This window comes from Arachis ipaensis, chromosome B9, assembly GCF_059453495.1.
Source record: "Arachis ipaensis isolate K30076 ecotype BB chromosome B9, ASM5945349v1, whole genome shotgun sequence".
NCBI classification, from domain to species: Eukaryota; Viridiplantae; Streptophyta; class Magnoliopsida; order Fabales; family Fabaceae; genus Arachis; species Arachis ipaensis.
In genome coordinates this window covers 52,603,263-52,626,403 of record NC_142444.1, presented here as the reverse complement: position 1 = coordinate 52,626,403, position 23,141 = coordinate 52,603,263, and the positions used below count along the sequence as shown (strand labels likewise).

The 23,141-nt window shown below is 34.5% G+C and overlaps 4 protein-coding genes across 4 annotated transcripts; 2 read left to right on the top strand and 2 right to left on the bottom strand.

Moving 5' to 3' along the window:
- Positions 1 to 8,995: 8,995 nt before the first annotated feature.
- On the bottom strand, positions 8,996 to 9,921 carry LOC110266218 (uncharacterized). Its single transcript, XM_021110400.2, has 2 exons — positions 9,150 to 9,921; positions 8,996 to 9,030 (listed from the first exon to the last, which is right to left on the bottom strand). The coding sequence occupies exons 1-2, from the start codon at positions 9,919 to 9,921 to the stop codon at positions 8,996 to 8,998; spliced, it is 807 nt and encodes a 268-aa protein (XP_020966059.1).
- A 1,645-nt stretch (positions 9,922 to 11,566) lies between these two features.
- LOC107618810 (uncharacterized) lies at positions 11,567 to 13,228 on the bottom strand. The gene is made up of 3 exons (XM_016320976.3): positions 13,138 to 13,228; positions 12,407 to 12,769; positions 11,567 to 11,715 (listed from the first exon to the last, which is right to left on the bottom strand). Exons 1-3 carry the CDS (start codon positions 13,226 to 13,228, stop codon positions 11,567 to 11,569), a joined length of 603 nt encoding a protein of 200 aa, XP_016176462.3.
- A 5,973-nt stretch (positions 13,229 to 19,201) lies between these two features.
- On the top strand, positions 19,202 to 19,712 carry LOC107617051 (glutathione S-transferase T1-like). The gene is made up of 4 exons (XM_088499999.1): positions 19,202 to 19,239; positions 19,320 to 19,393; positions 19,472 to 19,532; positions 19,652 to 19,712. Exons 1-4 carry the CDS (start codon positions 19,202 to 19,204, stop codon positions 19,710 to 19,712), a joined length of 234 nt encoding a protein of 77 aa, XP_088356125.1.
- A 120-nt stretch (positions 19,713 to 19,832) lies between these two features.
- LOC107615463 (superoxide dismutase [Cu-Zn], chloroplastic-like) lies at positions 19,833 to 20,631 on the top strand. Its single transcript, XM_016317521.3, has 4 exons — positions 19,833 to 19,920; positions 20,005 to 20,036; positions 20,116 to 20,191; positions 20,483 to 20,631. The coding sequence occupies exons 1-4, from the start codon at positions 19,848 to 19,850 to the stop codon at positions 20,629 to 20,631; spliced, it is 330 nt and encodes a 109-aa protein (XP_016173007.2). The 5' UTR covers positions 19,833 to 19,847.
- Positions 20,632 to 23,141: the final 2,510 nt, after the last annotated feature.

Here is a 23,141-nt window from a genome sequence, read left to right as displayed (position 1 = left end):
AGAAATCCAAAACAAATAGGCAAACCCAAACAATTCAAACATATGCAAATGATGAATGCCTGCCCTATGGCTGATGATATCATCTGTCGGTTATCAAGCCAACCCGACATGTCCGGTAGCTAACCCGGGCACAGTCTCTCTGTTGCGTATTAATATCATTAGAGGGAATATGTGCCCTGTCACCATTAGAGGGTATCTGCGCCCTGTCGCCATTAGAGGGTATCTGCGCCCTGTCGCCATTAGAGGGTATCGGTGCCCTATCACCCTTACAACCAGAGAGAAAACACAAGCATGCTTACATTCAACATTTTTCATCATTATTCATTTATCATATTCGTTAATTTATCATATATGCCTTTATACTCAGCCATAATCCATAATGGCTTTGCCGTAACTTGGCAATAACTCAGCCACCCGGCTCACAGTTCAATCCAGAACTAGCCAATTTATCAACATGGCTCCGCCGTATCCGGCAAGAACTCAGCCATCCGGCTCATGGTCCAATCAAGAACCAACCATTTATCAATAAATATAGCCCTTCGGCTCATGGCATACACGGTACTTCCACCGCCATCCTCCATATCTCATATAATCATATCTGATCATCCTTGATCATAACCTTTTTCCTTGCTTCACTCGCAAGTTACCACATCCCCTAGCTCCTTCCTCATTGCTAGGCATACCATAATGATTTGATACATAAGGGGTGAGATCGGAGGCTTAAAAGTATGAGGTTTTGCTTTAAAAACTCAAAAATCAACTTTGGCATGAAAACAGGGCCACGCGTACGCGCACGCGTGGATGACCAAAAACTCATCGACGCGCAAGCGTCATACGCGCGAACGCGTGGGTTGAAAAATATCCAAACGGCGCGCAAGCGTCAGCCACGCGTACGCGTGGGTGCTCTTGCGCCCAGGCACAAAACTGGCACGACCCTGGCACAACTCTCTGGAAAATAGCTGGGCATTTGGTACAGCGCATCGACGCGCCCGCGCACACCACGCGCACGCGTGGATGGTGCTTTCTGGAAGAACGGCGCGCACGCGCCAGGTGCGCCTACGCACGTAGGGTCGTTCTGCTAAAAATTTTCTAAGTTAAAAGCTGCAGAATTTACAGATTCAACCCCTAATCTTCCGACGGACATAACTCTCTCATTTTAAATCGTTTTTCACCCGTCCTTCGAACGGCATGGACATCCCGGATCCAATTTCATTTCTAAACAGATTTGGCAGAAAACAGAGATTCGTAGTCCAGGTTATGTCCCGTCAAAGTATGCCCCAAAACCATGTTTCCATACAAAACCACAAAGTGCCATTTTCAAAACAAGCCATTTTCAACTCTTTTCAAAATCAATCAAAACATGCCAATTTCAGCCTTTTCTTTGAAATCAATCAAAATATACCAAAATCAACATCAAGCCTCCTCAACTCGCACGTTGACACTTTCTCAAACTCAAACACATTTACATATCATATACTATTTCTCATGCCAAATTTCAACAACACTATTTCCAATCAACCATCATTATACATAATCAATATCGTACTCACTATCACGTGGCTTTACCCACAAATCAACCTTAATCATTCCTCAAGCATATATCACGACAAACATATCTCTAATGCATCATCATACCATCAAGGCATCAATAATCATAATCACATATATGACCTTATTATATATCTCAACCAAATCCAAACATACCTCATCTATATAATTGCACCCAAATTTACCAAATCCCACACCTCAACTCCTCAAACCTTATTATTCAATAACCAACCCAATCATTCATATATTCATTATCTGAAATTCATCCAATCACTTATGTCATCATACAATGCACACATCAACTTACCTTTCTCACCTTTTTTCGGCCTCCGGCCCAAAATCCACGGCCTCCGGCCCAATATCATAATTTAAATGCATAAACCACAAATCAATACTCATTACCCAGTACATCAAATTCTCAATACATCAAGCATACAAGGCCACACAATTCTCAACCCAAATCATTAATTCACATTACATACCAACTATGCATATTAGCACCAACCATTTACACAATCTAAACTTAATCCTAGGGGCATCTAGCCTAGGAATTCTCATCATAACACACGGTACTTAAATGAAACTTAAACCGTACCTCTTGTAGCCAAACCAATTGAGCCTCTTCTTTGGAAGTCTTCACCAACCTTAGCTCCAAGCCTCACCAAAGCTCCTCAAACAATACCAATCTCCCAATTGTGCACCAACATCACCAAATACACTAACATAACCAATATCACATACATACATCAACCTAGGGCTCATAAAAATGACAAGTCACAAGGGTTTGAGCACTTCTTACCTCAGCCCATATGAAGTAGGGATAGAACCCACTTAGAATCCATGTTGGAGTATCCCTAAACACCCAAAATCACAAGATTTCAACACTAATTACCCAAAAACGTGTAACAGTGGGGAATTTCGAAACCTGGGCAGAGATGAATGGAATACTTACCACAAAACTTAGATAGAATTGTAGAGGATGAGAAGAGCGACGCGTGGCCACAAACGGCTCGTCAATCGGAGCTCCGTAGCTCAGGTTATGGTGGTTTGAAGATCAAAGAGAGTTAGGTTTTCTCTCTTCTCTTCTCTCTTCCCAATTTTAGCGCCCAACACCCCTTCTTTAGGGCAAAATGAGTTGAAATGCTCATAACTAATGTTTATATATGTTGGGTCTTGGGCCCACTTAGGCCCGGTTCACTTATTTTTGCCCATTGGCCCAATTTTGGGCCAAAACCTTTAAGATTAGCGCTCTAAATTGCACTTTAAATATTTCTACCTTCCCTAATTATAGTTCCTCATTTATTAATATTATTTACCCATAATCAATTTCCTCAGCTGTAGTACCAGACAGATCTCAGCCGGTACTGCCGGTCAAAATTCCACTGCGCGCTTTTACGCAGAAAACTATGTTTTCCGACTCGGAAAAATTCACTGAATCCAAATATCATATTTGAATTATCAAATTCCAATTGCCAAATCTTCCAACCATATTCGCTCTTATTTAACTTATTATTTAATTAATTTCGGTTAGACCGGGTATTACAGGTCGTATCCTTGTGCCACTGGCCTTGCCTTGTTTCTTGTAATGCTACCATCCTCTCCTAGCTTGTTCCGAAAAATTCACTTGGTTCCGGTCACTTTTTTTCCATTTGGCCTAGGAACCAATGTCCAAACTTGGTTCTTCTCAAACTCTTAGAGCGCATCTTCCATTGCCTTTACCCAAGAAGGGTCACTAAGGGCTTCCTTGACATTTTGAGGCTCCATTTGAGAGAGAAGGACAATGTTTGTTCCTTCATTTGCCTTTCTTGTTGAAGACCGAGTTCTAACCCCATGAGAGACGTCCCCAATGACAAATTCCTCAGGATAATTCTTCAAGAATCTCCATTCACAAGGTCTGGTAGACTTGGAGGCAGATTCAGTTACCAAGGGATTCTGGGTGCTGCTGGCTTCAGGATTTCCTTTAGATTCATGAGACAAAATGGAATTGTCTCTTGAATTTTCGGCAACTGCAGTTTCTGGTTCAGCTTGAACAGAATTTCCATTTTCATGATTTTGCACAGATTCATCATCCTTTTGAGCTTGATTTCCTGCATCACACTCTTCTAAAACACTTTGCACCAAGTTAGTATCACAAAATGTAACATATATGGACTCCTCAATAATCCTAGCATCTTGATGATAAACTCTATATGCTTTACTAGTTGTGAAATATCCTACAAACAAGCATTCATACACCTTTGGATCAAATTTACCCAAATTATCCTTGTTATTAAGAACAAAATATTTACATCCAAAGATGTGGAAGTAGTCCAAGTTTGGTGGGTAACCTTTCCAAAGTTCATAAGGAGTTTTCTTCAAAAATTTCCTTATGACAGTTCTATTCAAAATGTGGCAAGTTGTGTTAACCACTTCAGCCCAAAGGAATTTTGGAACATTGCTCTCACAAAGCATAGTTCTTGTCATTTCTTGTATGCTTCTATTTCTTCTTTCTACCATACCATTTTGTTGTGGTGTCCTTGGACAAGAGAAGTTGTGAGATATTCCAAATTCCTCACAAAAGGATTCAAACAAATAGTTTTCAAATTCAGTTCCATGATTACTTCTTATAGAAGAAATCTTTAAATCCTTTTCATTTTGAATTTTCTTGCAAAAAGGTTCAAATGCCAAAAAGGCTTCATTTTTATGTGTAAGGAATAAAACCCAACCAAACCTAGTATAGTCATCCACAATCACTAAACCATAATGTTTACCACCTAGGCTTTGAGTTCTTGTTGGACCAAATAAATCAATGTGTAGCAACTCAAGTGGCCTTTTAGTAGAGATGTCCTCCTTTGGTTTAAAAGAACTTTTTGTTTGTTTTCCCATTTGGCAAGCATCACAAGTGATGTCTTTGTCAAACTTTATCAAAGGAAGACCTCTTACTAACTCTTTCTTTACAAGTTTGTTTATTTGAAACATACTTGCATGGCCCAATCTCTTGTACCATAGCCACTTTTCAGATTCTTTAGAATGAAAACAAGCTACATTTTGATCCTTTAGTTTATCAAGGGTAAGTCCATACACATTATTACAACGCATGGCAACAAAAAGCACTTCATTTGTCTTTTCATTTACAACATAGCATTCAAGTCTTTTGAAAGTCACTAAATATCCTAAGTCACACAGTTGACTTATACTCAAAAGATTGTGCTTTAAACCACATACCAAAAATACATCATCAATAAAAGTAGATTGTTCATTACCTACTTTTCCAACAGCAATTATTTTACCTTTACCATTATCTCCAAAGTTCACAAAACCTCCATCATACTTGTTTAGTTTGATGAAGTAAATTGACCTTCCAGTCATGTGCCTTGAGCATCCACTATCCAAGTACCACATATCCTTTTTGTTCTTGGATGCTAGGCAAATCTGCATGAAAAGCTTCAAATAACCTTAGGTATCCAAATTAATTTGGATCCTTTGAAGTTAATCCATCTTGGTTGCCCAAATGCATTAAAATCACAAACAACATTGTAAACTTTGTTTTCCACAACTCTCTTTTCAATGAAACATTGTACATATGAGTGACCAAATTTCTTACAATTAACACAATGATTTTCTGATGTGTATCGCTGAAATTGAGGTGAGTTATTTTGCTGCAAATGATTAAAGGGTTGAAATTTTCTGGTTTTTAGAAGAGGTGCGTTTCTTTTGACAAATTGATTTTTATTAAAATTGTTCATCTTTGCAAAAGCATTTTCACCAGAATTTTTTTGAACTTTTGGACTTTTTGAATATGAGGTTTTGTTGTAAAATTGTGGTTTCTTGAAAGCAACCTCATTTTTCGAAATGTACCCCAAACTTGGCCTGTTTGAACTAGGTTCGGTTCTTGGTGAAGGCTCAATTTCACTTGTGTATACTTCATCAAATTTTTCTTCAAATATTGGAACATATCCAATACCAGATTTGTTTGGTGTGGATTTAGTATTTGATGAAGAAGCCACAAATTTCATAGAGGAATCATTGAAAACTGCACTTTCCTTGGCTATATAACCTAAACCAGATTTTTCAAATAATGGTCTTTGGCTTGCAAGTAATCTGTCCAAGTTACTAGAACTTTGAGCAAATTTTGCTAAGTCACCATTCAGTCTTTTAATCATATCATTTAATCTTTCATTTTCAACAATTAACTCATGAGAAGGATCCACAATGTGCTTTCCTTTTAATTTTTTAAGTTCAGATTTTACAAATCTGTTTTCTTTAATAATGTCCAAAGCACATTCAGTTTCCTTCACTTTTTCTCTTAAAAAATCATTTTCAGCTCTTAACACATCTCTTTCAGATCTGCACTCATTGTACTTGTCAAGCAGTTTTGAGGTGTTTAAAGTGAGATCATTAATAATAGCATGTAAATCATCCATAGACAAGTCAAAGTAATTTACCTCATCAAAATTATTGTTTCCAGCCATGAAACAGTCTTTGTCTTCACCTTCAGAATCTTCTTCCTCATTGGAGTCGTTCTCGAGATCCTCCCAAGCTGCCATGAGCACTCTCTTCCTTTCCTTCTTTCCTTTGTCCTCCTTTTTGAGCTTTGGACAGTTTAGTTTGAAGTGTCCAGCCTCCTTGCAATGATGTCACGTCACCTTGCTCAAGTCTATCTTGTGTTCCTTTGAGCTTGAACCCTTGTATTTGCCCTTGTTCTTCATCATCCTTCTAAATCTCCCAGCAAAAAATATAAGCTCATCATCTGAAATACCATCACTAGACTCACTCTCTTTTGGTTCTATTTTTGACTTGAGGGCTATTCCCTTTTTCTTTAAGTCCGAGTTTGTGTGTGTTGTTTCATAGGCAAGGAGTTTTCCTCTCATCTCATCATAGGTTATAGGGCTTAGGTTATTGCTCTCAAATAGGACAGTGGCAGTGGTTTCCCATTCTTTTGTGAGGCTTCTAAGGAGTTTTCTCACTAGAATTTGTTCTGAGTAGTTTGTACCCATAGCATCAAGGTTGTTGATTATGATTGAGAATCTCTCAAACGCTTCATCAATGCTTTCTCCATCCTTCATGTTGAACATCTCATATTCTTTTCACAGCATATCAATCCTCGTTTCTTTAACTTGTTTAGTACCTTCATGTGTAACCTGGAGTTTTTCCCAGATTTCTTTGGCTGTCTTGCATCTAGATACCTTTCGGTACTCTTCAAAGCTGATAGCACAGTGAAGAAGGTTGATGGCTTTAGCATTCAGCTCCATCTTCTTCTTGTCATCCTCATTCCATTCAGCTTCTTCTTTTGGAGTCACCACTCCATCAGCACTTATTTTTGTTGGAATCTTGGAACCGCTCATAACAATCTTCCATATGTTGTAGTCAATGGATTGGATGAAGATCCTCATCCTCTCTTTCCAGTAGGCATAGTTCTTCCTGTTGAAGAAAGGTGGCTGGTTGTTTGACTGGCCTTCGATGAGGGTGTAGGCAACTGTGGTTGTGCCGAAGTTGTTCGCCATTGGATCTTTGCTCCAAGCGGTTAAGCTTGATTCTTGAGACCTTTGCTCCTGATACCAATTGAAGGTAGTGGTAGGCTTAAAGAATGGGGGGTTGAATCTATGCCATCCTTTTAAGTTACTAAAATGACCCTTTAAAGCAAACTTTGAATTCTGATTTTGTTTGAACTCAGCAGCGGAAATTTATGAGACAATTTATTTTTGTCTCATGAATATCAGAAAATAGAACATTGCAGAGAACAGAAAAGCTAACACCAGCATGTATCCTGGTTCGGTTGCCTTGTGCTATGCAACCTACATCCAGTCTCCTCCACAACAATGGAGGAATTTCCAGTATAGTTAAAAGTATTACATACACCAATTCCACAGGATTAACTCAATCCTTTCACACTCAAGTTCTAACCTAACTTGACATTGGCTATGGTAATACCTAACTCTTCACTCTTAGTGCTAACCCAACTAAGAAAAGGATACCTCACAGGTACAAGATACAAGACATAAACATACCTAAAGAAATCTGAAAATAACTCTAGGCTTTTCTCTCAAGTGTATCACTCAGCCTCTTTTCACTCATGGCTTTTACTTGAGCTCTCTCAATATGCCTTTTCACTCAAGAAATTACAGAAAGATAAACATTGAAAAGTAAAATATAATCTGTAAAAACATGAAGGAGATTGACTTCATCAACAGCCTCTTTGCTATGTGATAAACCAGATTTGCATGTCTCTAATTCAGTTCTTCATTTTTGGAGGAATGCTTCTTTGAAAGAAAGCACTGTCCAAGTAGAGGAACTTCTTCAGAGAACTTTTTTACAGAACAAAACCTCAATACACTGGGTTATCTCTCCTTGGTGTCTGAATGAACAGCAAACCTCTTTTATCTCCTTGCATGTTGCTTGGTTGCTCTTCCTAGGTCAACTTCTTGAGCAGTGTGCTTCACCAACCCCAGCCGTTCACTTTCTCCCATTTTTACTCAAATTAGGGACTTTGCTTCTGACCTCCTTGGTTGACCGAAAGCCATAAGTCATCATGAACAAAAGTTTCCAATGGTAAAACCTTATCTCAGCCCTTGAAAACTAACTTGGTCCCCAAGATATGTTTAAGACCGTGGATTTACAGCAGAGAGGAACAGACAACATCTTTTCCATGTATCTCAGAATGGATAGGCAGAATGTTGAAGATGAAGAGAAGAAGATCTGATGCATGTAAAAGGAAATCGGTTACCTTTAATCTTTTCTTAAGCTTGATTTGGTTTGAACTTGCTGATTTGACGTCTGCCTTTCAAGCTTAATCTCTCTCTTTCTTGCTTCTTTGGTGATTAGTTTAGGGAAGAAGCTCTCTCTCTCTCTCTCTCTCTCTCTCTCTCTCACTTTTTTGAGTTTCTGACCAACACACAGAAGTGAACGTTGCTTGTGATGTGAGATCAAATTGGAGGGATTTGTTGCTAACGGGCTTGGATCGGATTTGATTCATGCAACCCGTTTGGCCCATCTGACTTCTTTCTTTGTTTTTCTTTGGGCTTCTATTTTTGTTATCAGCCCACCAGCCTTGCTATTTTATTTTCATTCCATTTGGGCTATTAAATTAAATTTTGGCCTGCAACATTTAATAAATAATTAGCAATATGTAATTATCAATAATCAACACTAATTATTTATTTTGCTAAATAAAATAATATTTGTCATCATCAGTTATATTAGTTAGTTTCTTAACTCAACAAAATAAATCACCAATTAAAGTACCACGTCGAATAATATTAGAATTTTTAATAATGTCAACAGAATCATCATAAAAATTTATACATAATCCTTGTTTACAAACTTAGATAAAGAAATCAAATTTTTAGAAAAATTTATAATATAAAGGGTTTTTTCTAAATCTAAAATACAACCAGTACTTAATACAAGTCTAAATGTTCCAATAGCTTCCACACGTGAACGCATCCGATTGTCCATATAGATGCTTAGTTCACTTCCTATCGGTTTCCTTTTCCTTATGAAACCCTGCATGGTATTTGAAATATGAATTTCAGCACCAGAATTAATCCACCAAGTGTCATGACATATTTCAACAAAATTAGATTCAAAACACACTAAAGGAATAAGATCACAAAGGTTAGTACCTTTCTTTTCAAGCCAAACTTTAAATTTTGGGCACTCCTTCTTCATGTGTCTTTTCTTTTTACAAAAGAAACACCGTGCACCTTCTTTCTTCATAGGATGGGATACAATACCCTTTTCTTTCTTCTTATGAGCTTGCTTTTTACTACCCTCATTTGTCACTAATAATGCACTTTTACCAAGTTTCTGAATTAGCCTTCCTTCCTCTTGCACACACATCACCAGTAATTCATTAATGGACCATTTTTCCTTATGTGTGTTATAAGAAATCTTAAATGGTCCGTACTGGGCAGGAAGAGAATTTAGAATAAGATGCACCAGAAATGAGTCAGAGATCTCAACCTCTAAAGCTTTCAGTTGTGTTGTAATGTCTCTCAACCTCATGATGTGTTCACGCACACCTCTTACGCTGGTAAGCCTCATAGATGTCAATTGTGCCATTAGGGTGCTTGCAAGTGCCTTACTAGAAGACTCAAATTGTTCATCAATAGCCTTCATATAATCCTTGACATTCCTACAATCAGGAATTGAACCTCGGATACTAGCTGAAATACGAGACTTAATAAACATCATACTTAAACGGTTGGATTTCTCCCACCGTTCGTATAATGCTACCTCGGCTTGAGAACTAGTATCAGTAGGTGTTGGAGACTCTTCCCTACAAAGAGCATAGTCAAAGTCTGCACACCCCAAGTGAAAGAGAATCTTATCTTTCCATTCTTTATAGTTGCCACCACTTAACAAATGAACTTCAGATACGGTTTCAGATATCATTACTGCTGCAAATAATAAATCATGCTAACATTACTCAATTTTAAATAGGCACATCAAAATCTATAATATATGATAATACATGCCAATGCAAGTCATATCAAAATAAATTCATAGTGTCATTAAAATTTACCTGTGGGCAAAGATTTTAACACACATAATATTCACTATATCAACTAATAAAGTATTGAAACTAGAAAATAAAATACTACTTCTTAATACATGTAGGCTAATTAAGAAGTAAGAAATATTTTCTATTTCAATCTAATTATATGTGAATAACATAATAAATTCCTGTGGGTAAATTTATTATATAATTCACAACAATTACAAATATATCATATTAATATTTATGTGATTTCCTTAAATATAATTATTATCAAGAATGCTGTAGCTACTCCTCAATAAATCATATATTAATCACAATATGATATGCAGTGGAAGAATTTATATTGCATGCAATTATAATCATTAAATAAATAAATTCAATAACATCATTGATATTAAAAGTGAAGATGATCTAGTGGACAACTATTTGCCAATATTTAGAAGATCCAAATTCAAACCTCAATCCGACCAAAATTTGAATTTTTATAACAAATTTAAATTTTGAAACCCAACAACTTCAACGTAAAAGTAGCAAGCATTTAATGTTATACAACAAACAAAATTCATCCATTGAAGCATTTTTTATTATGTAATCAGAATTGAGAACCCAAATTTTATAAAGTTTATAAACACTGGTGTTCTTTTCTATCAAAGAACAGACCAACTATAATATTAACAAATTGGACCACAACAAACTGGACATCGGGGACTATTCTCCTATTGAATAGGCGAACTAGGGTTTGAAGAGATAGTTTTTCAAAATATTAGGTGAACTGTGTGTAAAACAGGTAGTTCGCCAAGACATTGCTTAAACTGCATACGAAAACAAAAAAAAAGTTACATGGTAGTAAATAATATTCTTTATTTTATTTTTTTTAAATAATAATTTTTTTCATTCTTTAAGAAAAAAAATTCATATGTACATATTGTCACAATCATCATTTGTATTTGTTTGATATTTGCTAATGTTGGATATCAAAGATATGTTACTTAATTACATAAAGTTTTACATAAAAGAAATGTTAGGAGATCAATATTTTTTATTTATATTAGTTATTATTTTCGATCAACACTTTATTTTATATTATTAAGATTTAGAGTTTAAAATTTAATACTTAAAATTTAGTATTGGTGATATATTGGATAAGATAAATTTTATTTGTCTCGTATAATTGTTTTAATTTTTAGATAAATCCATAATTATAAATTCAGTTATTACGTCCGAGATACTAAAATTAAAATTTCAAGATTAAATTAAAATTATTATCAAACAAGCAAATCAATTTTCTATTAAAATAATACTTATTTCATAACATCAAATATTGATTTAGGTTAATAACCAAATCAGAGATGACAATAAAAAAAAATACATAGCATAATAATTAACCAGATAGTAAGCTTCATATATATGCAATAACTATAAAGACCAATGCTACACAATGGTACAATTTATTAGGGCATGTATAAATAAGTCAAAAGATGCGCCATATCGATATTATTATATATTTGGTTACAGATGCATATGATTGATAGGTTGGTATTAGGTTGTTGTTTCCTCATCAATGACTCCATATGCTTTACCGCTATTAGAAGTCTTTGTTGAAAAAATATGTGTAAACTTTCTATTAACTTCTGAAGGCTCCATCATAAATTTACGATTTCTCACCATTCTTCTATTTTCAGGATTCTCTGATTCAGCAATTTTATTTGTTACAATAATTAGAGGATTCAAGTTAAAAAATCTTGCGATAACAATATAATAAAAGTTTTGAACTTGCTTGATGCTTTAAGGAGCAATAAAACACATATGTAGCTTTTCGTTCCCTAAAACTCCATTATCAACCACTTATTAAGTCAACATATGACTAGAATATAAGACATTGAGTTTTCTAATAAATAATGAATTTTTAACTAGTTTTGAATAATATATAATTAAAATGATTTTCACAAATAATAGTTTAAACAAGTTATATACTTTTATAATGTTGTAAAATTGGCTAAAACGTATGCTAATAATATGATAAGATACTCTTTGTATTATTTTCAAGAAAAAGTATAAGGAATCAAATTTTAGTTAGTCAATATTTGTTTTTTATTTTAAAAAATTATTTTTTAAAAAATTTAAGATTTATAATTTAAGATTTGGGGTTAAAAATTTATAATTTAGAGTATAAAATTTAAGATAAATAAAATAATTTTAAAAACATTGATTGAAATTGGCTGAAAAAATTAATTCCCTAAGACCCTATAACATACATTACTCAATTTTGAATTATTCTCCTAACTAAGTTGCGTTTTTGAAACAAATTAGACCATTTATTGTCAAAAGTTGAAAGTACTTAGAGAAAATAGACATTAAAAGAGGAAAAAAAATCCTCACCAGTATCTCCGAGGTATGATGGATATTGATTGGCAGGATAGTAACTAGTTGAAGTAGTAGTAGTAGTATAAAGAGGGCTTGCTTCAGTTTTTGGTGCCACAAACATAGAACTTGTAAATGGCCAAGGGAAATTTATTCTACCACCCGGAAAATTAATATCTATTATTGTTTTGTCAAGTTGATAGTCACTGGGAGTATAGCCAACCAAACGAATAGTATAGTGACCCTTTTTAGTGTTAGGTACCAAAGAAGGATTAGCTTCTTGAAAGTAGTCATTGGGAAGATGATAACCAATTGAGCCACTTGTTGAACCTTCTAACTCATTAGACCATGCAACGTTACTATGTGCTGGAATTCTCTCTTCTAGTGAACATCAAAGGAAAAATGTCTTATAATTGCAATCATTTTTTAAAGGAAAAAAAAAGTGTACTTTTTGTCTCTAATATTTATAATTTTTTTAAAAATATCTTTAATATTTAATTTCATTCAATTTTATTTGGAATAGTTTTTATTTATGTCAAAATTATTAATGGAGGTTAACTCTATTTAAAACATTAAAAATAAAATTAAATAAGTTAAACATTAGAAACAAAATTAAATAAAATAAAATATTAGAGTTATTTTAAAAAAAAATTATAAATATTAAGAAAAAAAGTATATTTTATTTTTATTAAATTGAAAATAAAATTCATTGCAAAAATTAAAGGGATAAAAAAGAAAAGATGACTCACCATTATCTGGTATTTTGTGAGTTAAGACCTGCGTAGATAAGAGAAAAGTAAAAAGAAGAGCAAATGAAAAACATGACATTGAGTTCTTCATGATAGAAGAAAGAAAAAGATAACCTCTGAGTGTGTGGAATCCATTGAAGTAATTAGCCTCATATATATAGGTTGAGAACCCACAATAATGACTAACAGAAAGATATTATATTTTGAAGATGTTTAGCCACTTGGCTCTTACAAAAGCCAAAAGAACAAACACTCATATACTATGTAAACGCAAGGTTCTAAAAACCAAATTCGAATTACCCTAATTATTGGTTGATTATTAATTTATTGATTTAATTGATTTAACTATGGCCTAACTAAAAAAATATTTTATAATAAAATAATAAATAAATTATAAATAAATATTTTAAAACATAATTAAAGTCTAATATAAATTTTAAAATATCTTTTAAATTTAAAATAATATATAAAATATCATCAATTAAAGTCTTAAGAACGGTAGAAAAAGTAAAAACTTAAATTTAAATATAAAATGCCAACATAAAAGTGTCATTAATTATCAAAATCCACAAAAATTTACTGCAAATTTACTGTATTTAGATCATCTTCACCTTCATTTCCACCTCTTGAGAAGAAGAATCAAAATACAGATGCAACATAAATCAAAGATCATTACTACCATTATTACTTTGATATAAATCGGCATCAATATCATCTAATAAAATAACATATTATTATTATGTTAAAAACTAACAATATTCTAATAAATCATCAAAAAATAAACTATAATACTTACGTAATAAGTCTTCCACATTACTAGAAAGATCAAGCTCTTTTTCTACCGCTTCTTCCGTCACCCAAAAATTAACTAAATTGATAATTTCATAGTCGATTAGATCATATTGTACCTTTTATTTTTTTTCTTTTTTTTTCTAAGAAATTAAATACAATATATGAAACAAATTTGTTATCACAAAGTTTGCATGTGAAATGATATGATACGAAATGAAATATATATTACCAAAATTTAAGATATAAATTATAAGTAACATACACAATATCATTTAGTCTATTATGCTCTGATCTTTTTTTTTGTATAAATTTGATAAAAAAAAACTCCAATTTAGTCTATCAGCAAATACTTCTTAGTTGATATTATTATCCATAACTAAAATTAATAAATCATTAACACAGTCACAATCTAATCTAAGTAAATTAAATCACAAAACAAAATAACAAAAAACAACACAAGTCAACAACAAATCACTAATCAATAATCACAAGACATTCAATAATCAACAATCAATAAATTAAAATAATAAAACTACAACACACAAAACAGCAGCATAGTGACACACAAAAACAGCAGCATAGCAGAATCAAAGCTAATCAATAATCAATAATCATTAAATTAAATAATAAATCACAACACAGTGACACACAAAACAGTAGCATAGTAGAACCAAAGATAATCAATAAGAAAGTAATCCTTCACTAAAAATTAAAAACACAACCACAAACTTCGAACGAAAGAGCATAAAAAAGTAAAAATAAGAAAAATGAAGAACAAACGACTGAGCCATTAACTTTCGAAAATAATGCCGACAGATCGTTGATTGATGGATGACACTGACCAAACGACAGCGAGAATATGCAGACGACGGCGAGAAGATGAAGACGACGGATGGGCCGAGTGCTCGCAAAAGAAGAGAGCAGGGATTGGAGACTTGGGGGCAGTGGCTACACAGACGAACGACAACCAAGCTCGACGGATGGATGACAGAAGTAAATCGACAAAACAGCAGCGGCAGCAGTTAGGATTGAAAATGGGGGAGTGATTCAGAGTTCTACAACTTGAGTCAGGTGAGAGAGTGAGATGTGAACTTGTGAAGAGAACATGGTCGAGTTTTTTTCGTTTAACCGTTAAAGCCAAAAACGACACCGTTTCTTTTTGAATCGGTCGGTTTTCAGTTTGATATAACCGACTAATTTTCAACCGATTCAGTAATTTTTTAACAAATTTTAATTTTGACGGTTTTATATACTTAAATAGACCGTTATATTACTGGTTTACAGTTGGATCGATTTGACTAACTAATTTAGTCCGATTTTCAGAACCAAAAGTAAAAGTATTACTATTTCAACAATCATTTGGTCCAGTAACATTTGTAAGTTTTATTGCGTGTTATGATAAGCATGTATTCCTTCGATGATATTAGAGCCCAGGGTCTCTATTATATTGTTTTGATTTTATTATCAAATTAATTTTTTCATGTATTTCTTTCTTAGTTACTAGACATAAATTTTCCAATATTCGTTGGTCAAAAGTGAATGATCATTTTTTAGTTTTGTCCAAATTTACTACATTTAACTTATGATACATGCCATATATTTTGGTGTCCTCTCTTAAAGAATTGTTACAATTGGTACAGTGCCAACAAAACAATAATGCACGAAATTGTTTTGTGCTTATGAAATTAAAGGCCAACAAAATTTTCCCTTTTAATTTAGTAGTTTAAATTATGACTCGATATTAACCACTTACAATGTTCCCTGGTGATTGTTGCACTACAATTATTTATTTCCTCTAACACCATTCATAAATTCTTAAATTCAATTATGAAAATGTGTCCGATTAAAATGTGGCATATGCTTATGATGATATGCTAGACATGCTTATTCTTTTTCTAACGATTAATTTCGACAAAATGGGAAAAAAATAATGAGTATCTAAGTTGAGTGTATAAATTATCTTGATAATATTTTTTTATGTCTATGGATAGATCATCGATATTCAAGTGTTATCAGTTGAAATTTAAGTATTTAACTAATTTTATTGAGAGGGAGAGAGAGGGAGAGAAAGGGAGAAGAGAGATATTGACTTGAATGATAGATCACAATAAAGATTACCAATATATACTCAGCCCCTTTCTTGTGATAAAAGTCAGAGACTATATAACTAACTCCTTGCTCTAGAGGTTTTAGTGAGGCCTTTACTGACTTTGTTTTGCCATTAAAGCTTTAATTTTAACGGGGATAAATTATTATTTTTATGTACGAATATTTATAATGCTGACAAATTTATCTTGACAAAACTATTAAAATCTTAAAAAATTATTAAAAATTTTTAAATTATCTTTTATCCTAACCTAACTCCAACTCTAATAATCTTATTCTGCCACCATCATGGTTACCACCACCTCACCTTAACCACTTGAAATTGAAACCACTAATTGGTGGGAGGAAGAAGTAACAACGATAAGAATCGGTGCACCCAACGCTTTCTCTACCCACTCCTTTTCTTTCCTTAGGGTCTAATGAGAATTCGGGTTGGGTATAATTCTAATGAAACAAAATGAATGACGGGATCAATATTGTTCTATGCAAACAAATAATTAATCATTTAATAATTTTTTCTCTCAAACTGTACGAGTACGAGGACCAATGACGAGGGCTCATTCCTCTTTCGTATTTCAATTTCAGGTTCATGATAGTGTATTTTATATGGATTTATTCATAGAAAAGTAAGGAACACTCACTAGTCACAAAGTCATCAGTTGATTGTTTTAAAAGTTGGCAACTACTCAAATGAAAATGGCAAAAACATCTTTTTATAAAGATGCTTTATGAAAAGTGTGATTTATTTATTTAGCCACACTTTAAATAAAAATAACACTTTTATAAATATTAAAATATAACCATTTAATCTATCATCCAAAGGTCAAAAGAGAATATTTTCACATAAAAATAATTATAAAGTCTCATTATAGTATTTACCTTACAAGTTTATTCCATATAAAATTGGTGATAGTGACACCAGTGAAAAGGGGTGGGGTGGTGAATTGAGAGTAGAATAATATTAGAATTGGAGTTAGATTAGATTAGATTATATTAGAGAATAATTTAAAAACTTTTAACAATTTTTTAGAATTTAGATAATTTTATTAAAAGAAATTTATTTTTTATAAATATAAAATTAATTTTTTTTTTTTTTTGGATAAATTTGTCATTGAACATATTTGGCTTAGTTACTCCACTTTTTGCTTTATTACTCATGAAGTGAGCATTTTAGATAAGTTGAAGCTGAGGTGTGGGTAAAATTAGCGAAAATGGTTAGGTATATGGAGGAGGTTAAGTTTCTAATACAGGTTAAGACAATGGTCTAGGTTATTGTGAGAGACTCAGGTAGTGGTGTGTAATGGGGATAGGGATTGTGTTTGGGTTATGGACTAGGAATAACTAGAATGGGATTGTGTGAATGTGTGATGGTGTTGCTTGCAACTATCGAGACAAAGTCAAAAATTGGATCTTTGAAGGAAAATTTGTTTTTTTTTGTTTTTTAAATACCACATTTCTTGATATGAGTGTGTCGCAGAGAAATCAAACGGTATTTTTTTTCTTTTGGATTATTTATTGTGAGAAGGATATAGATACCACACAGAAATATATGAAAAAAAAGAGTACTTAATAAGTCTTGATTTTAATCGTCATAAATTGTCTTGATATATATTTTTTTGAAAATATTTGGTAACCAAAGAAAATCAGTCAAAAACAGTCATAACTTGTCTTATTTATCATTTATTAATTGTTGCGAAAATTAATTAATGCTAAATAAGACAAATTCTGGCTGTTTTTTTTGTCTACCTAACATTACCCATACCCTTTATCTTCTTCGAAAATCAGTACTTTTATAACTTCTCCTAACACTTATATTCTAAATTTCAACGTATTTTTTTTCGCATTCTTTATTATTTGAACTTTTTTAATCATATTGAATCACAATCAATCTAAAATTTAAATCTTCTAAATTTTTCAATTCATCCTTCTTCACTTTAAATTATTGATCTAATAAAAATTTATTATATGTCATAAAATTAAACCATATATTCTAAAAAAATTTTGCTAATAAGTAATAAGTAGGTACATATAATGAATAATTAAGAGAGAGAGGAGTTTAAATAAGAATAGGGGTGTTGATAAACCACTATTTCATGGTTTATTCTGTGCTCAATTGAGTGGTTTTTATCAACTCTTTACCCACTTATCACTACTAGAAAACTAGTTATTACAGACGGATATTTCCGACGGATTTTATCCCACGGAAATACAGACAGAATTTCAGAGGGATTTTTTTGTCGAAAAATAAAAAAAATGGATTAGCATAAATTACAGACGGAAAATAGAATCCGTCAGTAATTCTATCGGTAAAATTAATTTTTTTTGTGGAAAATAGTTACAGACGAAAAATCCGTCTGTAATTAAATAAACAAAACACTGCATTTTATTAACTTATTACAGACAGAAAATCCGTCTATAATTTAAAATTTTCCATCGGAAAATTTTAATTTAGACCTAATTTCATCCCTACCCTATCGACGTCCTTTCACATACACAAAATCACAATCAAACGAGTTGCTCCTCTCTCCTTCATCGAGCTTCTCCGTCGCAGGAGCTTCTTCTCCTTTCCTCACTCACAGCGCCACCGCCGCCACCCTAACCACCGCAGCTACCTTCTCCTTCTTCTCCTCTCTTTTAAACACTGAACCAGTAGCACATAGCCCCTGTCTCTCTCGTTCTTTCTCATTCGCAGAACAAATCAAGCTCAAGCTCCTGTTCTCTTCGTCTCAGGTGAGCTCCAGCACGCCGGCGCCACCTGTAGCAGCGTCTGTTCCCACCACCGCCGTGCCTCTCTCTCCTTTTATTTCCACTCCGTTCTGGCTCGCATATCTTTTCAGCGCCGCAGCCATCATCTCCTCCAGTCAATGCTTCTAGGTTTTGGTTTTAAAATTCTTTTAATTTCTGTTAAGTTCAATTAATTTTGTTTAGTTAATTTGATTTTAGTAATTAGTTTAGTTAGATTTGTTTTCTGATTAGTGGATTTTTAGGTTTTGATTAGATTAGGTTTAGTTAGATTTGTTTCTTTTCTGATTTTAGTAATTAGTTTGATTTAAAATTTGTTGTTGAAACTTTTTTCCTCATGGTTTTTCAATTTTTGGTGTTGTGGCGTAGATAGAAAGAAAGCAAAAAGGAAAAGATATTGAAGGTGAAGGTGTATGCGGACCGCATGTCCCAACCATCTCGTGCCGTTCTTATCTTCTGCAAGTAATTCAATTCAACGTTGTATTTCTTTGCTGGAATTTGAATTCTGCTACTCCTACTGCTAATGCTTAATTTCTCAATAGAGTTAATGGAATAGAATTCGACGAGATTAGAGTTGAAATCTCCAAAAGACAGCAGTTATCTCCCGAATTTGCAGGTAATCGTTACAATTACTATGCTTCCGAAGACACTTATCTACCTCTTTAATTAAACCTCCATAATCCGTCTCTATCAGCTATCAACCCTTTCAAGAAACTCCCTGCTATTGTTGATGGAAGGTTCAAGCTATTCGAGAGGTACTTCCTTCTTATTTCAATTTCATTTTGATCAATCATTTCCATGAATTTGAACTTCAATTAGACGTGTTCTTTTCTTCTTGGCAGTTACATTATCTAACTCTGACTTTCCAACACAGATTTCGTGGATGGAGAAGTTTTTACGGAAGAGAACTGAGATCACTGCGCCTGTTCCAATGACACCAGAAGGTATTGCCTATAATTATAGCCTTTGTTTTCCCCTTCTATCTTTTGCTATGTGGTTCTTATTTGATGAATTTTTAAGTGTTTGCTTCTTCAATGGCATATTTAGAACCACATTTTAATCCTAATAAGATGAAACATGGTGCTCCGGGAGATCAAATTTGCCATGCGGGTGACCTGGAAAACATAGTTGCTAATGCAGATGGTAATCCATCTTTCTCTTATCTTTCGTCTTTGGTTGCTTTGGACTGCTTTTTGAACCAATCTGTACATCATGTTTGAAATGCAGGAGTTGCAGAAGCAACAATTGTCGACAATCAGGTGCCTTCTTTCGTTCAGTTTCATTTCCGTGTGTTAATTTGAATTCCCAATAATTTTTGTGTTTCTTTTCTCTTTGTAGATACCACTGATTGGCCCCAATCCAGTAGTTGGAAGAGCCTTGGTGGTTCATGAGCTTGAGGATGACCTTGGAAAAGGTTAGCATTTCCTTGTTATACATTTTTATATACGTCTCTGCCTTACAACTCTTGCTGCTGCACAAGAAATATCTTAAAAGCTTCTTCACTGTTGTCTGATCCAAGTAAACAGTAGATGAATGTTCAGAGGAGGGAAATCATGAAAATGGAATTGGCTTATTCTCTTCATGCTAATGTTTTTTATGTTGCCATGTAACTGTGGACTTACATCATGAGTTCCTTGCTTACTCATAACTAGAGCATTATTTACTTTAGTCTAATTTGCATTTTACTTTACTTATGCTTTTGCAGGTGGGAAGGAACTCAGCTTGAGCACTGGAAATGCTGGTGGAAGATTGGCATGTGGTATGAAGAATTTTATGAACAATAGTAGTTCTATCCTTTTCAAATACATCAATCAATCCATTCCATCTGATTATATATTGTTTGATGCACTTTGAGCTTTGTTGTTGAAAGATGAAGGATTCTCAATATCTGTGATTAATTGCATTTCTTTGATAAAATCCCCATTGGTCCATATACATAATCAACTAAGAAGAGAAAAGATGAAAGGAAATTTAAAACATAACTCACAATAAAAAGGTTTGGGTATATTGTGTTGTCCATCTTGGTTGAAGTAAATTTTCAAAACAAATTGTGTGAAACTTCTTTCATGGCAGTATATGCTTGTAACTTCTCGATTAAAATATGATAGGTTGTAGCAAGTGAAGGTGTAACACCCTAATATTCAAAACCTTATGCTCGAGTCATAAGTCAATGATATTACGGTGGTACGACTCTCAGGTGGATTTTTAATATATAAATATAGGTAATTTCGAAAAGAGTATTAATCGAGAAGCCTGAAAAGAGTAGAAATAAAATCGCGAAGACGTATCACTCACGTTTCGACAACAAAAGATAAACCGTGAAGCCGAAAACGATATACGGACAAGGCGTAGAGGAGATTAAGAGATAGATAACAGATAGATATATATAACATAAGTAAATAGCCACTAGTCGCGACCCGCGAAGTTTAGGCCGGCTAGGGTACAGTATGAAAGTAGATGACAATAGTATATCCTAATCTCTCCCAAAGGAAACATAAGAGCCTCTATAGGCAAGTTCTAAAAGAGTTCAATACATAATATAATCTTTTCAAAACATAGGTGGAGAGATTCTAATCAAACACAAAGTAGAGGAAATAAAGATCTTCGCCGTCTCTCAGACGACCCACAACTCACTTCTGAGCACCTGGACCTGTATCTGAAAAACAAGAGATATATACGGAATGAGAACCCCGGGCCCATGGGTTCCCAGTACGGTAAAAGTGCCAAATAAATACAATGCACTGCAATAAAAACTCACCAAGCATCCTAAACTCCTTTTCACCAAGTATCTAGCCTAGATTCTCACTAATCTATAAATAGGCATCTGTCGTAAGGGAATACTAAATCTAGATCACATCTCATATGACTCCAAACTCGCTGACTCTCCCACGAATCAGATTTCAGAATCATAAACAAAGCCATCATCAGTCGTGCTGTCTCAACAATTCTATATCAATATATCATGCCCTCCCTGGAACTAGTGAAACCACATCACTGCGTCTACCCAGGGAGCTCAAATCATCTCAACTAATGATCACCATCATCATGCAATCGCATCATCAATTCATCTCATCAAGAACAGCCCTCAACCTCCACCGACACCAACATGAGGGGCCTCTCAGTTGTACAAACACAAGCAATACAGGCAAGTAATACACAATTAGGGTAAAAGTAGAACAAGTAGCACATAATCAGGTAACTTAGCATATATAATGTAGAAATCCAAAACAAATAGGCAAACCCAAACAATTCAAACATATGCAAATGATGAATGCCTGCCCTATGGCTGATGATATCATCTGTCGGTTATCAAGCCAACCCGACATGTCCGGTAGCTAACCCGGGCACAGTCTCTCTGTTGCGTATTAATATCATTAGAGGGAATATGTGCCCTGTCGCCATTAGAGGGTATCTGCGCCCTGTCGCCATTAGAGGGTATCTGCGCCCTGTCGCCATTAGAGGGTATCTGCGCCCTGTCGCCATTAGAGGGTATTTGCGCCCTGTCGCCATTAGAGGGTATCGGTGCCCTGTCACCCTTACAACCAGAGAGAAAACACAAGCATGCTTACATTCAACATTTTTCATCATTATTCATGGCTTTGCCGTAACTCGGCAATAACTCAGCCACCCGGCTCACAGTTCAATCCAGAACTAGCCAATTTATCAACATGGCTCCGCCGTATCCGGCAAGAACTCAGCCATCCGGCTCATGGTCTAATCAAGAACCAACCATTAATCAATAAATAAAGCCCTTCGGCTCATGGCATACACGGTACTTCCACCGCCATCCTCCATATCTCATATAATCATATCTGATCATCATTGATCATAACCTTTTCCCTTGCTTCACTCGCAAGTTACCACATCCCCTAGCTCCTTCCTCATTGCTAGGCATACCATAATGATTTGATACATAAGGGGTGAGATCGGAGGCTTAAAAGTATGAGGTTTGGCTTTAAAAACTCAAAAATCAACTTTGGCATGAAAACAGGGCCACGCGTACGCGCACTCCACGCGCACGCGTGGATGGCCAAAAACTCATCGACGTGCAAGCGTCATACGCGCGAACGCGCGGGTTAAAAAATATCCAAATGGCGCGCAAGCGTCAGCCACGCGTACGCGTGGGTGCTCTTGCGCCCAGGCACAAAACTGGCACGACCCTGGCACAACTCTCTGGAAAATAGCTGGGCATTTGGTACAGCGCATCGACGCGCCCGCGCACACCACGCGCACGCGTGGATGGTGCTTTTTGGAAGAACGGCGCGCACGCGCCAGGTGCGCCTACGCGCGTAGGGTCGTTCTGCTAAAAATTTTCTAAGTTAAAAGCTGCAGAATTTACAGATTCAACCCGCAATCTTCCGACG

What these genes read in the sequence shown, in the direction of transcription:
- LOC107618810 (XM_016320976.3), bottom strand. Translation starts at nt 13,228, where the DNA reads ATGAAGAACTCAATGTCATGTTTTTCATTTGCTCTTCTTTTTACTTTT. An exon ending in TCACAAAATACCAGATAATG is followed by an intron (nt 12,770 to 13,137) that starts GTGAGTCATCTT and finishes GATGTTCACTAG; the next exon opens with AAGAGAGAATTCCAGCACAT. An exon ending in ATCATACCTCGGAGATACTG is followed by an intron (nt 11,716 to 12,406) that starts GTGAGGATTTTT and finishes TTGCTGAATCAG; the next exon opens with AGAATCCTGAAAATAGAAGA.
- LOC110266218 (XM_021110400.2), bottom strand. Translation starts at nt 9,921, where the DNA reads ATGATATCTGAAACCGTATCTGAAGTTCATTTGTTAAGTGGTGGCAAC. An exon ending in AGTTTGGCTTGAAAAGAAAG is followed by an intron (nt 9,031 to 9,149) that starts GTACTAACCTTT and finishes AATACCATGCAG; the next exon opens with GGTTTCATAAGGAAAAGGAA.
- LOC107617051 (XM_088499999.1), top strand. Translation starts at nt 19,202, where the DNA reads ATGTCCCAACCATCTCGTGCCGTTCTTATCTTCTGCAA. An exon ending in GCCGTTCTTATCTTCTGCAA is followed by an intron (nt 19,240 to 19,319) that starts GTAATTCAATTC and finishes ATTTCTCAATAG; the next exon opens with AGTTAATGGAATAGAATTCG. An exon ending in AGGTTCAAGCTATTCGAGAG is followed by an intron (nt 19,533 to 19,651) that starts GTACTTCCTTCT and finishes TTTCCAACACAG; the next exon opens with ATTTCGTGGATGGAGAAGTT.
- LOC107615463 (XM_016317521.3), top strand. Translation starts at nt 19,848, where the DNA reads ATGAAACATGGTGCTCCGGGAGATCAAATTTGCCATGCGGGTGACCTG. An exon ending in CATAGTTGCTAATGCAGATG is followed by an intron (nt 19,921 to 20,004) that starts GTAATCCATCTT and finishes TTTGAAATGCAG; the next exon opens with GAGTTGCAGAAGCAACAATT. An exon ending in CAACAATTGTCGACAATCAG is followed by an intron (nt 20,037 to 20,115) that starts GTGCCTTCTTTC and finishes TTCTCTTTGTAG; the next exon opens with ATACCACTGATTGGCCCCAA.